Genomic DNA, 16,115 nt, shown 5'->3' on the forward strand with positions numbered 1-16,115 from the left:
TGTGGCACATACAGACTGGCGAGCGTGCCACAGAGTGATTTGTGTTCTGATTGACTACAAATGCAGAATCACAAACTACAAACTGAATGTATGGGTGGAATGAGCAAATAATCCCCCCCCTCGACGAGGCCATTACACCTTAAATGAGAATAGATTAGCCTGCATATTGCCTCTCAGTTCCTCTTCTCCCCTCACTCACTCTCCTTTCTTCCGCTGCCCTCTTATCTGCTCCTAATTGTCTTTTAGCTCTGCCTGGTTTCCACCTTAAACCGCTTTAGTCTCTTCATCCTCTTCCTCCTCCTCCTCCTCCTCTTGCTCATCACTATCTCTCCTCCTCCTTCCTGCCTGCCTGCCTGCCACCCAGTGGGATGTGATGAATGGTGTGTGGGTCAGACTGCTGGCACTGAGCTCTCTCCGTATCTGATGCCGCTCCCACCTCGCTCTCTCTGCAGAAGCTCTCCCTGTTTCCCCCGCGCCCTCCCTCTGTGTGAAGCTGCTGCTGCCTTCAGGTGTTACCTGGTGTTAGCTCCGCCCCTTCTCCTGCAGCAAACTCTTACATCAACTTTTGTTGATGTGTTTCTCTCCTTTTTTTAAAAAAAATAATAAAAAAATGTGCATATTCTTTCTTTCTTTCTTTCTCGCCCACTGACTGATAACATTTCAGAAATACAAATATTAGCAAATTAAATTCATGTAAATGTGACATTTATAATCAACACTGGGATGTCACAGAGTTACATAATAAGATCCTCTGGGTCCAGTGTGTAAAAAAACTGTAGGCACACACAATGTGACTCTTTCTAAGGCTATTTTAAACAAATTATGTGTTTATTTCAAAGACTTTTAGATGCAAGAATGTTGATTTGGTGATAAAGTTCTTTAGTTTGCGTCTTTAAAATCTAAAAAAAGATATTTATTAGCCTTTTTTTTTTAAAGAAAGCACACGATCACTATAATAATAACTCAGTCGATAATTTACACATCAGACTGTTATAACTGACTGGTGAGGCAGTTTGATATTCGTCATTAGTTATTGTCAACTGATGACATTTTCCGAGGTTGATAAATTCTGCAGCTCCTCTCAGCGTCTGACGGCGTGACATTAACCCGTGGTCACAAAGCAGTGGAGGACATAAAATAAATAAAAAAGCTTCCAGTTTAAAATTCCCACTGTTCAAATGGCAGTGAGTAAATGTTAGAAGTCAAGAACTCATCTTTTATTTTGTCATGTGACCTCAAATGTGTGGATTTTTGTCTATATTCTATTTTAAGTTCAAGAAGTAAAATGAGATTGTAATGCATTTTAAGGTATTTACTTCCCTTTACTTAAACACAGACTGTAATTCACCAAAGGAGGGTGAATACAACTCTTATAAAACACAACTTTTTGGGGGGAAATTTGATCTTAAGTGGACAAACAAACTATAAATGTTCAAATAACATAAACAGAGAGCTTTTTGGACATGTCAGCTTTAAGCACTGCCAAAGCAGAGACTACACACGTTCTAACACATACAGTATAGTGTGAATGTGAAACACACCACACGCTTTGGTTTGAATTAGACACTCACTTATCTTCAGTGTTTAGAAAGAAAGAATATGTGGATGTTTTAAATTTGTAAGAGAGTGTAAATGTGGCGTCAAAGCTGCTGTGATCTCTGTCGCGACTCCCCCTCGCTCTTTCCCTCCCCTGTTCCTCTCGACTTGCATCACTCCTCTCTCACTGTGTGGCTGCCTCGTTCCTCACTTTCACATCTCTTCTCTCACCCTCCCTTCATTCCATCTGTTTATCTCTCACCTTCCCCGTGTCTCTCAAACCTGCAAACTTTAGGCCCTATATGAACCCACTATGCTTGTGTTCTATCTACTTTTCAGCTTCTCCTCGCTCTACTTCTTATACACTGCCATTCTCCTCACAGGTACTTTCTCGAAATACATCTACATTTTTACGACAAATACTCACATTTATCTCAGCTGCTCTCCTCTTTGCTCACATTTTATAAAATTTGTGGCTGACCTTTTTTTTATTTTGCTTTTTCTTTCTTCGACCTTCCGCCTTGTCTTCCCATCGTTTACAACTCCCCTCTCTTTCCCACGCGGCCTCATTGCTTCTCCGTTTCTCTTGCTTTCTCTGTCAGGTCAGGCCCTCCGTTCTCGCCAGGGCGATGCTTGTTGCCAGGGTGTGATGGCTCTGCTGAGCCCGCCGACTCAAACAGAAGCCAAAAGGCCAGCCAAACCCAAAATCACTGAACAGCAGAAATCAGCACTGCTCTGCTCTCTCTCGCTCTCTCCTGACCCCTCACACGCACACACACACACACACAGAGACAGACAGACAGATGTCACGTGACGAGAAGATGCGGTCGAGGGCGGAAACACGGACAAGAATTGACAAAGACACTTGGAAACGCACAACCATTTAAAGAGAGATTGGTTCCTCTGAGACCACTTTATGAGACACACACACACACACACAGACACACACAGCCTGTCTATTACAAAACTTTAGGTTCAAGAAAGGTTTATTTTAGGGGGATTTTGATCCAGTGCCCCTGCATCAGGGCTAGATCTGGAGGCAGCATGCGACCACAGAAATTTAATCTGGACTGGGGGTGGCTGAGGGGTGGACACACACACACACACACACACACACACATACGTAAATGGAACCCTATGGTCATATAATTTCTTGGAGTCTTTACAAATGGAAACAGGATGAGGATGCTGTGCATTGAGGGAAACGATATAAAGTGTAATTTAGGGAGATGAGTGTGATCGTATTTGGGACGGGGGTCACGGGTTGATTTATACACTTGTGCATTTTATATGACATTTATTTGCCTTGAATCACATATCGTGAGCTCACCACTATTCCCCAGACCGTAAAAGTTAATTATATACAATACATATGCAATACAATATGAATCATTTGGACCATAGCTTCATCTAAGTGTGTTATGAACTCTATTAGATAAGCTCTCCCACATACAGTGTCATGTCAATGGTCTGTGTTTCTGGTCTTGATGACCACTCAAAGCTGCACGACTCGCTCGACCACTCATCCATCCTTGCCCCGGATCAAGTGTAAGTCATTTGGCAGTGGGGCAGTTTTCTTTCATATGATAGCGAATAGTTGGAAATATCATTAAAAAGTAACGCTATAGCATTCCTCCTTATTCCTCAAAGTGTATTTTCAAACATGGCATCTGGCAAAGGAGTAAGGAGTTTGTGGAGTGAGAGAGGCCCGCTTGAGGTGAGGTTTGAGAAGTCAACAGCTCAGCGGGTGAAAATAAAATTGACTGCCTCCGGCTTACATGCTCGATACACGTCATTCTATTTTTCTAGCTGTTCTTCTCCCTTGATATAATGGAGGGGAAAAAGCAGCGGTAGAAAAGGTTATTCTGGTCTCAGCGCTTGGCTGAATGATCAGTGAACTTACTCGAACCGGATGATGTCAGAATCCAGTCGCACTCCAATTGGATGCTAGAGAGTTGTAAGTCTTTTTTTTTTCTCTTTCCCCCTTTTCTTTTCTTCAGCAGTGGGTTTTGTGACCACAATAAAAAGGTGACAGGAGTAGGCAGAGGAGGGATGAGTGAGAGGAGGAGGAGGAAGAGGAGGAGCCAAGGAGAGATGTACGTGAAGGAAGAGATGAGCAGAGGAAAAATTGTAAGGAAAAAAGGAGGAATGGAGGAAAAAGGGGATAAAGAAGAGACACGGAAGGAGACATTTTGGTGATGATAGATAGATAGATAGATAGATAGATAGATAGATAGATAGATAGATAGATAGACTATATACATATACTATATATATATAGTGTGTATATATATATATATATATATGCACTACTACTAAACTAAAATGATGTGTCGAGCAAAGACGAAGAAAAAAGAAAGAAAGAAAGAAAGAAAGAAAGAAAGAAAGAAAGAAGAAAGTTACAAGAGGGTACAGCCTGAGTGAAAGTCACCTTGTAGAGAGTTATTCAGTCCGTCTTCCCATATGAATTATGACAGTCAAATTCCCTCTGCCACACACACACACACTCACACACGCACGTGCACGCATGCATGCATGCACACACACACTCATCCCACCCTCACTCTCTCCTGTCACAGTGGTGCACCCTCATCTGAGAAGAGCTTCTTCGTGGAGAAGCGTCGTTCATAAAATATGCAGCTGCTTCGGTGCTTTTTAGAGTCCGTACACAGCGACCCCAGGGCTCCTCCTGCATACCAGAGTGTGAGCGAGGCCACGTGGTCAGGTCACCTAACGGCAGCCTGAGTCCTCTTACTTCCCTGACCATCTGATCCGTCTGTCCTACACTCAAAAAAGAAAAGAGGGAGGATTCATTTCGGGTTCAGTGGACGCCGCTGCCGTGTCATCACACCTGCCACTCAATCACTCCTGCTTTCTTTCAAGCTCAATCCTTTTTCCCGTGTTCCCTGCATGGTCACTTTCCTGTGGTGTCAGCAGAGAGGTCAGCGTGTCCTGCAAGAGGCCTTCCATCTCCAAGAAGGAAAAAAAAACACAGCGCTTTAATCTGAACGTACAAAGGATGTTATTAGCAAAGGTCTCATCCGAGGTTTTTCTCATATGCTTCTGTCTAGACTTTGATTCTGCACTGATATCAGAATTCAAATGGGGGTGAACTAAAGTCACTTTACAGGATATTGTATTCTGTGATTTAAGAAAAGAAAGTGATCCACGTTTCTTACGGCGCTTGATTTCCAGTAAATAAAAATCAAAGTTTATGGATGAGGTAGTTCCTCCTGCATCCTGATGGGCTCGTTACAGTTTTTCTTCAGGAAATGATCAGATATCTGAGGGCGTTGAGCGTATTGAACCTGCATTCTCATCAAGGGAACGAGTGGTTCCAGAGATCAATAATGGCAACGCACAAATATTGCTATAAAGTCACACGGCATGTCATTCAACAAAGACGTGAGGAAGAGCGGCTCTCGTGTATATCGTTAGCTCTTTGGAGGGGGAGAAAAGAATAAAACGGATAAAACAGGAAAAAATAACAGCAACAATCCTCTATTCCCTAAAAGGTTCTTATCTTTTTTTCATCAATCTTCACTGTCAGCAGCAGCAAAAACAAAAACAAAAAACAAAAAAAAGTTGAGGAAGGATCAGTGAACAAAAAACTGCATCTACTTGAGCTGGGGGAAAACTGTTCTATGAATAGTTATTAATCAATCACTTTCATATTAGCTTGACATTGCTGCTCTCCACTACTCATCTAACTCTTAGAGGAGCACACACACACACACACACACATGCACACAAAAAGTGCCTCACACACTGATGCAAAACCAGCCTACACTCTCAGTGTGTGTGTGTGTGTGTGCTTCACAACCAGAACCATTTGTGAATTTCTGATTTTGTATGCATGCATTTATTAAAACCCTTGGGCGTGTTTTCTTCTCTCTCTCTTTCTCACTGTGTGTGTGTGTGTGTGTGTGTGTGTGTGAGGGTGCCCTTTCCCCAGCTCATTGGGATGCAAGGCGTGAGCCGTCGGGTGAGAGCTGTCCAGACTAGCTTTGGAGTCATTAGCGCGCTCGTTAGTCCAGTTATGTTAAATCTAAATTACCATTCATCATCACAGAGGGAGCCATCATTTATTCTGAGGTGGCCTGGCAGACACATGTGCTAACTGGATCAACTCATTCAAAGACACACAGACACACTTGCTAAAACACAGCGGAATTCCAAATTAGGTGTTAGCTATTTGGTAAGTGTTTTCGAATAGATTATATATGATCGATTGAGACATTGCAGCGCATTAGTAATGATTGGTTTGCCCTTGTGGAGAAAAAAAAATCAATCTACAAACTGTCTTACTGCAAACAAATGCAGCGGAAGAAAAATATAATAATAAAATGGGCACGATAAACTCTAGAGTTCCAATTTTATTTTTAATATGTGTTCAGCTGGAGACATAACTAAAGGTTGCACGGCACTGTTCTGTCGTTAGCTACCACTTGAATTGTATTGAGTCACTGCTGAGATTGAGCCATTCAACCGTCGACTGTGAGGATACTTTGACATGCTGACAAAATCAAATCAAAACAAACATCCTTCAGATTAGTGGATTACCTGCCGCTCGACTGCCTGATCTGCAGCAACCCAAGCTGAATGTAACGCAAATTTACACCACAGATTAACACTGAGCAGATTGCTGCAGTGTAATTAAGAAGCACAGAGTTAAAGGCCCAGTGTGTAACATTAAGGAGGAAAAATACTACCCATAAGCGATGCTTGTACAAGTGTATAATCTCTTAAAACCAAGGCCACATCCACGCGGCAATGCCACAAAATGACTCAAAATAACTGTAGTACACACGCCAGGACTGTAAGTGGCGCTGTAAGGCTACACCAACAACTGAGAAGATGACGTTTTACGCATGGAAGAAAGACAAAATAAAAGTTAGTGTAAAGTAAACAGAACAGGCAACAAAGACGACAAAGACAGGGACAGTCAGTGGGTCTAATGACGTCATCGCTTTAGTCAAGTAGCGTATTCGCCGTCTACACAACCGTCTACGTCAGCGTTTTGAGATTTTCCCACTTTTGGGACTCGTTTTCAAACAAAACACAAACGTTTCAGGTCTCCAAAAAACGCCGCATCCATGTGGACGAAACTCCAATACGAAAAAAAAAAATGAAATAAGCCAACAAAGAAGAAAGAGCAAATGGCAGAAAGGTACACCGTAGATCCCTGGCACGCTTGGGTAAGTGGAGGCTGCACTATGCAGTCTCACCATTAGAGGGCAGTCATTTTTAATAATTCTTATACAGTGGACCTATACGAAAAAAAAAAACATTAAAACAAACACTTCTAACTTGTCGGAGGTTAAAGGACAGTTCCAGCTATTCAGCGTTCCTCATTTATATAAATGAACAATAATTAATGTAACAGGTTTTTTTTTTAGAGTGAATGAGGGCTGGCCTGGATTCATCAGCAGCACTCAGCGTTAAATGAGCTCTCACGGAGTAAGAACACACAGGCACTAGCGCACGCAGCCATTAGCTGCTGCTGCAGCAGGAATGCAAACCATCTGCGCTGACGTGATTGCAACAGGCGAGGAGTTCTCTGGGAAGCGGATCGACAGGGTGGATCAAGAGGCTCCTCTCCCAAATAAAAATACTGTGTTTATCACATAATTACGTTTCCACTTCTGCTGTGTTTATTGCCCGTACAAGTTTGAGCACATGTAGCGTTCACCATCAAAGGCATTAAAAGAAAAAAAAAGAGGTGCAATCATAGTATTAGGAGAAAAGCCAACTGCGGGGTAGTCGAGTTCAACCGTCGCGTTGCTCTCCTCAATCATGCGCTAGTATGAGTTAAAGTCATGTTTTCGTTTCCCTCGCTGTGTTGATGTCAGCATCACAGCAGAATGAAATAGAAATATTAGGAGGGAAATAGTCGCCGTGTTTATTTGTCTGTTAATCAGTACTAATCAGTGCTTTCTCATGGGAAACCCCTGCTACAGTTATTAGACACAATCTTGTGAGGACACGCAGCTCTGAGCAGGGTCTGACCCGTGGAATAATTACACAAATCAAACACCCGCATCACTTCCAAAAACATGAGAAATGTGTTAATGAACTTTAGCGGCGGGGATCTGACGCCTTCAGAGCTCGCGTTTAGACGAAAAAGGCTCGTTGAGCATCAAGATGAATGTTTCTGTTGACTGTCAAGACTTCCAACTTCACTGTCGTCATTAGGAAAATCACTTATTATGTAGCTGTTTGATGGTGTTTAATGACAGATATGATAAAGGCCGCCACGCTCTGCAGTGTGTGAGAGAATAACGGGTGAACTCTGGGTCGGTCTTTTTTTTGCCGTTGACAGATTTGACAGTTTGTTAACACCTTTTGGAACAACAGCTGTTTTTTTTGTTCTTTTTTTAAATCATGTAATCAATATTTCAATATTATTAATTCCTGGAAGAGAATCACAGAACAGAGGCGGAGGAATATTGGTTTGTCTAGTAAAACAAAACTTAAGTACTTACTCTCTATCTCTGTTCAAACCACTTCTTTCAAAATCTTGTCCGACTTTTTTAAGTCTTTTTTCTAACTGATCTACAGGTTGGCATCACTCTTAAACTCATAAAGCTGTGTTTCCATCATGGTACAGTACGGTACGGTTTGGAGATGGTCAGGCTTGTGTTGAACAGAACCTTCACTTGGTAGGCGGGGCGTGCGTTGTAACCAGTGCACCGACAACGATCGATGACATTGAACGCAACACAACAGACAACAATGCAGCTTTTTCCTGCTCGGTTTGTGGCTTTGGGCCCCCTCAGGCCAAGGGTACCAGAAATTTGAACGTTTAATTTGGTTCTGTTCCTAATGAGAACGTAAACAAATATGTACCACACCATACCGTACTAATGAGGGAAGTTTCCTGGTGCAAGAGATTGAGTATGCATGTGTGGATCACTGGACTGAAGCAGTCGCTTGTTTGAATACCAACGGAACCAAGGGTTTGCACGCACATGCAGAAAAGACCCGGCCCTTGTTTGTTTGTGAAAGAATCGATATGGTGCCTCCGCTTTTCAGAATAGTAACATGTGAACATGTGTCTTTTTGGTCTTCGGAGTTAAAAAGGCGTCTGCAGCAGGATTCTGTTGAAGAATATAAATTCATAACTTTGGCCACAAAGGTGAAAGCAATGATTTGTTAGCACACTGGCTTCAGTGAGTGAGCCAAAAAAAGTTAATTTCAGAAATTGACTGGCAATATCCCAGCCAAAGACGACTAAATCTAATCTTCAGGCAGAAGCACCTAAAATCACCAGAGTGTGCTAATTTCCTTTTTTAATTTTTCATCGTGGCAGTGCTGGAGTTTATCTGCATTTAAGGCTGGGGGGGGGGGGGGGGGGGGGGGGGCACTGGGCGGATATGAATAAAAGAGAGAGAAGATGACCTTCACAAGAGGTCAAGTTAGACCCAGTGTTGTTTATAAGGCAGGAGATGATTGATGATGAACCTTTGCACCTATGATTATTGTTGTATTATACTATGATTGGTAACACCTAAATTAATTCAGTTTATTCAGACAAAATTGTTTCAGTGTCACCCTTCAGGTAAGAAACTTCCCTTCTAATTAAACATGTATGTAAAAAAAACAAAAACCCACAAACTCTATAACAGTGTTTTTGTTGAAATTGCTATTTATAAAAATGGGAAAATCCATGCACACGCCAGCAGCCCACGTCAGGAACTTCAATCTCACTTTGAGAAAAGCTGCTTCCATCTGACAGCCTTGGTGGTCTGGAAACAACAAAGGGCCAAATTGAGTCAGTCAGACATTTGTTCCATCAATAATTAATGCCTCCCTGCTTCCCTCCCTTTGATTTAATCTATTTTCCATCTCTATTCTTTTTTTCCTTTTACCAGCCAACATCACACCAGTGTTTCTTCCTGAATCTCTGTCTCCCTTTTTCGTTCTCTCGTGACTTTCACAGCTCTGTGTCCTACACACCTATTTACTCCTCACCTTATTTTCTAACTGCAACAACTTGACTCTTTCGTCCTCACTTGTTTGTATTGTATCTTATATCTTTCCACTTTATTATCACTCTACTATCCTTCCCTTCATGCCTCTTATCTTCAATCTTATCCACCTACATCTCTCTATTCTCTGCCTCTTTCTAAAATTCTCTCCATCCATTCGTCTTTCTTCCTCAGCATAACGTGAGTTCTCCTTCTATCCCTCTATTCAGGTCTGAGAGCAGATGAATAAAGAATGGCCAGAAAACTGACAGGTTTTACAACACCAATACCACACTCTTCCTCTCTTCCTCCTCCCCTCATACATCCCTCTTTTTTTTGCCCTTTTCCGTTTTGTGAACACTCTCCACCTCCCCAAAAAAAAAAAGAATCTCTCTTGTGTCTTGTCTCTTCTGGCAAAAAAAAAAAAAAGACGAAAGGAAAGGATAGTAACCGCAGTCCTTTTGAGTCTAAATAAATCATAGCCCAGCACTGCCTTGCTTTTACAACACTGATCCTCCACTTTCATCCTGGCAGCCATGAAAGAGAGAGCAGAGACCGAAGAGGAAGCGAGAGAAAGAGACTATCTGTGGACATATGAGTAAAGGGAGCAGATTTCAAAGGAAGCGGTGAATGTAAAAGTGTCTTTAGTCGTTTCCATCTGTCTCCCTGAACCTCTTCAGGGTGTCTGTCAAACCAAGACGAGGAGATTAACAGCAATTCTAATTAGTTAGAGAATATAGACATTAGTTGTTTGTCAGACACTTATTAACTAACGATTAAAAGTGTTGGATATTAGCATCTAAAGTCTTTATTTGTCTTAAACCACATGTAATAGTGCCAATTAGAGCCCCACACTGAGAATATTGGCGCCAACGTCCTTTTCTCGTGATGGACCAAACCTCGGTGTGATTGCAGAGAGTTCGCGAGCAATGCTTGCTCTAACGCTCCGAGTTACAGCAACCAGGACAACCTGGTTCACTAATGCTGCCTTCACGGGCTTTTAGAATCATGGTTCATTCCAGAGTTTTCACATGAATGTCCCCTCACGTCACCATTTCCAGTGGGAAATTGGGAGATAATTTTGATAAACGAGTTCCTGAGTGGAGGTAACCTTTGACATTTTTTATTATAATTACTATAACGCCCTCGTAGTTCCGATTGCACAAATGGGAAGAATCATCTTTCCGACGAAGGGCGCGTGAAGGCAGCGTAAATATTACCGCCACATTATCCGTTTACTACGTGACATTACAGTTGATGTCGTCTCCATGTTCAACCCAAATGAAATGTTTTTGTTTTTTTTCTCCACAGTTCACACTGTGAATATGTTGTAAATGTGCAAAACGTCGACCTGAGTGGAAAAGGTCTGCTGTCAGGAAATATAAAAGCTAACGTTGCTAGTAAAATGTAATTTTGCCGTCGCCAAACGACTGCAGAGTAAAACCGCACCGACAGTTATTCGCTCACTGGAGTGCATTAAATGACTATAAGACTAGTCAAGTAGGCTTTTCAGACACCTGAGCTGACTTCAAAATAGTGTCATTTTAGTATTATTACATCACATACACATATTACATCCTTCTCCTTTCAGAAAATGAAGAATACTTCACATCTGATGTCGCTTTCTCGCCATTTTAACACCAAATTCTTCATTTCAATTTCATTCAAAAACGTGTTTTCAAATGTCTCATCATTGTCTAATTTAATAATAATAATTCAAAAAACACCCATCATTCCCCCTTCATTTCTACGCCAATTACAACATGATTAATAAAACTAACAAAACCAAAATCCATTTAGCATTTTTCCAAAACTAGCCCCGAAGCGTTGAGCTCTGACTCGTCAGCGCTGCAGCTGCGAAACATATTAAGCAGCTCAGATAAAACCCAGTCCACCACGAAACAACGGCTAATTAAAAATGACTTGATTAATTAATGTGGAGATTTGTTAGAAGCGCACGCTTTCAATTAGCGGGACTCAGTCAAACACAAATGACAAACACGTGCACGTGCACGCACACAATCCGTCCGTCTGCCAGTCTTCTTGTACAAACTTGGACAAGAATCGACATTAAAATAAAAGCCGATTCGCTTAATATCATGCAGTAAGTCTTTGTTTTTGACTAGTGACTGATGTGTGATGATGTATAAGACAAAAACATGGGGATTGATGTAAATCCAGCCTCAGACGATCAAAAATCCACGCACAAACATGGGGTACATTCATTGTGCTGCCAAAAGCTTAAAACCTCTATCACAACTACATGATTGATCGCAGCTGCTAAAGTAAAAGCTTGGTCAGCTATCGATCATTATTGATAAATGATGATTGACCCTAAATTTTGACCTAAAGAATTCAAAACCCAAAAAAAAGCTCTTTGAAGATCTGCTGGACTGACACTTGTGAAAAACTTCTTGCAATAAAACACCTGACATACAAAGTGGTCCTCAAAAGGATAGAAACACAAGCCTAAAGCATACACACACATTTATGTTTTGTAAGCGCAGGTGTACACACACACACACACACACACACACACATAGACCTACCTGATGGTGGTCACATGACCTTCAATCACAAAATCAACTGCAGAACTGGACACATGAGTCTGTGTGTGTGTGTGTTTTAAGATGCTTGAAATAAAAAGCAGTCCAGTGGCAGAATTGCTTACTGTCATTCATGCCCTTTGCACACGTGCACACACACACACACACACACACACACCTGTCTTTATTAAAACATCACACTCACTGAATATACTGTGTGCTGTCACGCTGTCTGCTGAATGGGAATGGCTCCACATTTACAGTGAATTGTAAATCTTGCCAAGCACTCAGCTGTCAGAGTCTTATGAATTGCTAATATGTTGTATCTCACGCTGCCGATCACCCCCCGCCCCCACCACCACCACCACCACCACCTCTGCCTGTCTGCAGCCCCCCCCCCCCCCATCACTTCCATTGTGCGCTGAGCAAAAATGGAGGCTGGGGGAATCAAAGAGCACTAACTTTGCTATAAGGAAATAAAACCTGAGGAGAGGCGACGTGACAATGTGACAGGCTGAATGAAAGGTGGTGAAATAAACTTTTTCTCGCAGCAGCAAAAGCGAGGGTATAAAAAATGTTGTGGGGCACAAAGACGTATCTTAACACCTTTCTGACGCACAATGCATTGAAGGTGAGTAGTAAAAAAATTGGAAGTGGCTTTGCTCCAACGCCTAGAATGTTTACCACTGTGTCATCTGTACTCTTGAATCATTCATGTAAGTGCATCAGGCAGCACAACGCTACTGCTGCTGCTGCTGCTGCTGCTGCTGCTGCTGCACCACCACCAGTCACACTTACAGCAGAACGTTCATTAAGATGTTACCTGTTACTGTTAGGTTTCAATGCAGATAATGCTGTGGGTTACAACTTCATTTTACATGATCATCTCTGCTTTTAATAACCTGACTCACTGTATGTCATTCTTGTTTTTTTTCCCCCCACAGATGAAACCATTAATTGCCTAATTGGTATTTGAAATTTTTTTTTTAAATAAATTAAATGTTCTCCACACATTTCAAGTGAAGCCCAGTTTTATGAGCATAATGAGGGCCGTTCCTCTTACTGAATGGACCTGAACCATGTCCACTTGTAATGATGGAGCCTTATTTGTTCTTTTCCTTGCTTCTTTGTCCTTCTCTCTAACATCTTCACCCTTTTGAAAACCACGTTCAGCAACAACGCTGCTAAACCTTTTCCACCTGTCGTCTCCCCCACAGCAGAACATGTGACTAAACTGCCATCAAGCGACGGTTGTGTCACGCAACCGAACCAAAGGAAAACCTTAATCAAGTCGTCTCTTTTCGCACAGATTGATCTCCCACCATATTGTGGGATATTGTACATCCTCTCTGACAGCTGAGCTGAGGCTAACGTGCACAGAGCAGCATCTGCTTTTGTGCAAGAACACACACACACCCACACACAGACACACACACACATGTGTGAGAGGGGAGGTAGACACCATTCCCAACACAATGCACAGATTCCACTCACTCAAATGTGGACAAATCAGAAACACACAAACTTACACACTCTTTCTTACAGGAAAAAACACACACACACACACACAGAGCAACAAACACAATCACACACACAGCTGGAAGTGGACACGGAGCATTAACGTCTTTCTATATGCAGAGGGAGTCACCCACACATGCATTAAACCACAGCAGGTGACAGATACACTTTTCCTACAGTCTCTGTGTGTGTGTGTGTGTGTGTGTGTGTGTGTGTGTGTAGTTGCAGTAAACTGTAAGTCAAGGACAACACATTCACTGGTGAACAAACAGGTACGCTGAGCTTTTCCCTTGTAAGCAATGCGCACAATACTTTACTTACACACACATACAGGAGCCGTGATGATGCTAATTCACACAGGAGCATTAAAAAATAAACACAATCTCAACAAACAGCAAGTTTCACCTCACATTCACAGATACAGCAGATAAAGTGACGGAGGCGTGCAAGGACAAGGATGCAAAGAAGTGAGTGAGAGACGGAGGAGAGCGCAGGACAGATCCCTGCTTAATAGACCGGAGGAGAAGAAGAGAATGATGAGAAGAGGAGGCAGAGGAGGAGGAGGAGGAGAGAGAGAGAGGACCAGGGTTTGTCTCTACTTACAGTATCTCCAGATCACGCAGCGCCCGGAAAGCTCCATCTTCGATGCAGCTGATGTGGTTGCTGTCCAGTTGCCTGCACCATGCGCACCCACACACACACACACACACACGAGAGAGAGGGAGAGACAGAGACGGGAGAGAGTCAGCGCAAGTCGGCAGGGTCCTGCACAGCTGGGGGAGGGACTAACAAAAGATAGGCTCTGTGAATCAGTGAGCGAGTGTGTGTGTGTGTGTGTGTGTAAGGTGATACCTCAGGAGTGGGTTTTTAAGATCGCAGGTAGCTGGCGTCAACTCTTTTCCCAACACACACAAACACACTTTCACACAAACGCACACACCGCGGGGGAAACCCGGCTCAAGCTGCAAGGTGAAGTCTCGCACCTCAGCGCTGATGTGGCCAGCCGTGAGGAGAGGAGCGGAGGAAAAGAGGAGCGCAAGAGAGGAGCCCGGTGCGCTGTAGTGGCCTGTCTGGCATCAGCCTATCACCTCCCTTCCTCGCCGTACGCCCAACGCACACTGGCCACCGGGAGAGAGAGGGATGAGAGAGGTAGACACACTAAAGAAGAGAGCGAGCACGCCGTAGCTACTAAAGCCCACCCTGCTTGTCTGTTCTGTAAATATTAATTGCATTTTCTCCTCCTCCTCCTCCTCCTCCTCCCTCATGTCCTCTTTTATTCTTTTTTTTTTCTCTCTGTAGTGAAAGAGGGAGTAATTTCATTACATTAGGCCAGCCAATCCATTAAGGGCCTTTTACCGGCTCTGTCACTGAAACAATTTCATTAAAAGGAAAGCCTCCGTAAATCAACCAACAGTCACGACTCGGCCACTTTTCCCCCCCGTTCTCGTTCCTTCCTTTTTTTTCCTTCCTTCCTTCCTTCCTTCCTTCCATCCATCCTTCCTTCCTTGCTGGTCGCCTCGATCACCGGACTCCCAGATGCACTCCATGCCCCTCCATCATCCATCCTTTGCCTTTACATTAATTTGCCCCCCCGCCAACGTCCATCCCTCCATCCATGAACCCAACAACCCCGAAACCTTCACTGCTCCCTCCCTCCTTCTTATCCATTTATCCATCCCTCTGTCTCTCCTCCCCCTCTCAGATGCATGTATTGCAGATGGAAGGATACAGAGGGCAGAAATTCAAAAGTAGCTTGTAGTTTTTTCTAGGAAGGATGAGTGACGTTTAGCCTGTTGAACATATACACACACACACACATGCACCTGCAGACACACACACAGGATACAGAGCATGGCTACACAAGTCTGCTTAGAAGCATATCACTTCACCCTAATGTTCTTCCACTCATCCCGTTCCCCATCTCTTCTTAAAGCCCTCCATCCCTAATCCTTCTCTCTTGTATTTTCCTTTTTTCCTCCCTTGTTTCAGAGCATCCATCTCCCCGATTGTTCATGTTTTCGTTCCTCTCTCCATTCATAATCCATTTCTTCTCCCTCTGGTGCCCTCAAGTCTCCTCCTCCTCGTCTCTGATTCCCCTTCACCTTCTCTCCTCTCGCGCTCCCATCTATCCATCGCTAATCCACTTCTTCCCCCCTGTTATTGACCTTTTGAATCTGGTTTTCTTCTTCTCCACCCAGCCCTGGTGTCTGCATGGGCTCACAGCAGCACCTGTTGTATCAGTCATGTCCACATGAAAGCCCGAGGACGGTGGTCCCCAAAGCAGGAGCTGGGCTTTTTTTACTGCAGGGCAACAGAAATTGCATTTGGGCTTCAGGAGCTACATACAGTATTCATGTGTTTGTCTTTATATGTGCACATCACAGTGGGTGTGTGGGAGGGATTTGTATTGTACTTAACTCAGACGTGTATTTCAACATAAGGCAGTGGTTATTATCTTAAGTCCTGGATTAGCTTTACATGGGGAGGTGGATTAATGTAATTTTACCACAGGACTGTAATCTGTAATATTAATGGCCAGTTAGCA

General features: G+C 43.1%; 1 protein-coding gene across 2 annotated transcripts in view; it reads right to left on the minus strand.

Annotated features, from left to right (window-relative positions):
* The window catches only part of slit3 (slit homolog 3 (Drosophila)), a 234,015-nt gene that overhangs the window by 76,447 nt on the left and 141,453 nt on the right, over positions 1-16,115 (minus strand). Inside the window, exons 1-2 of one of the 2 annotated variants that reach the window (XM_058649323.1) lie at positions 14,423-14,659; positions 14,174-14,245 (exon numbers count right to left, since the gene is read on the minus strand). Coding sequence is in view for 1 of the 2 variants with exons in the window: in XM_058649322.1 (XP_058505305.1) it covers positions 14,174-14,245 (72 nt within the window). In the remaining variant the exon portion in view is untranslated. Of the gene's footprint in view, positions 1-14,173; positions 14,246-14,422; positions 14,660-16,115 lie in introns of those variants that run through there. The other variant, XM_058649322.1, reaches the window with a different exon arrangement.

Source organism: Solea solea, chromosome 14 (genome assembly GCF_958295425.1).
Source record: "Solea solea chromosome 14, fSolSol10.1, whole genome shotgun sequence".
Taxonomy (NCBI): domain Eukaryota; kingdom Metazoa; phylum Chordata; class Actinopteri; order Pleuronectiformes; family Soleidae; genus Solea; species Solea solea.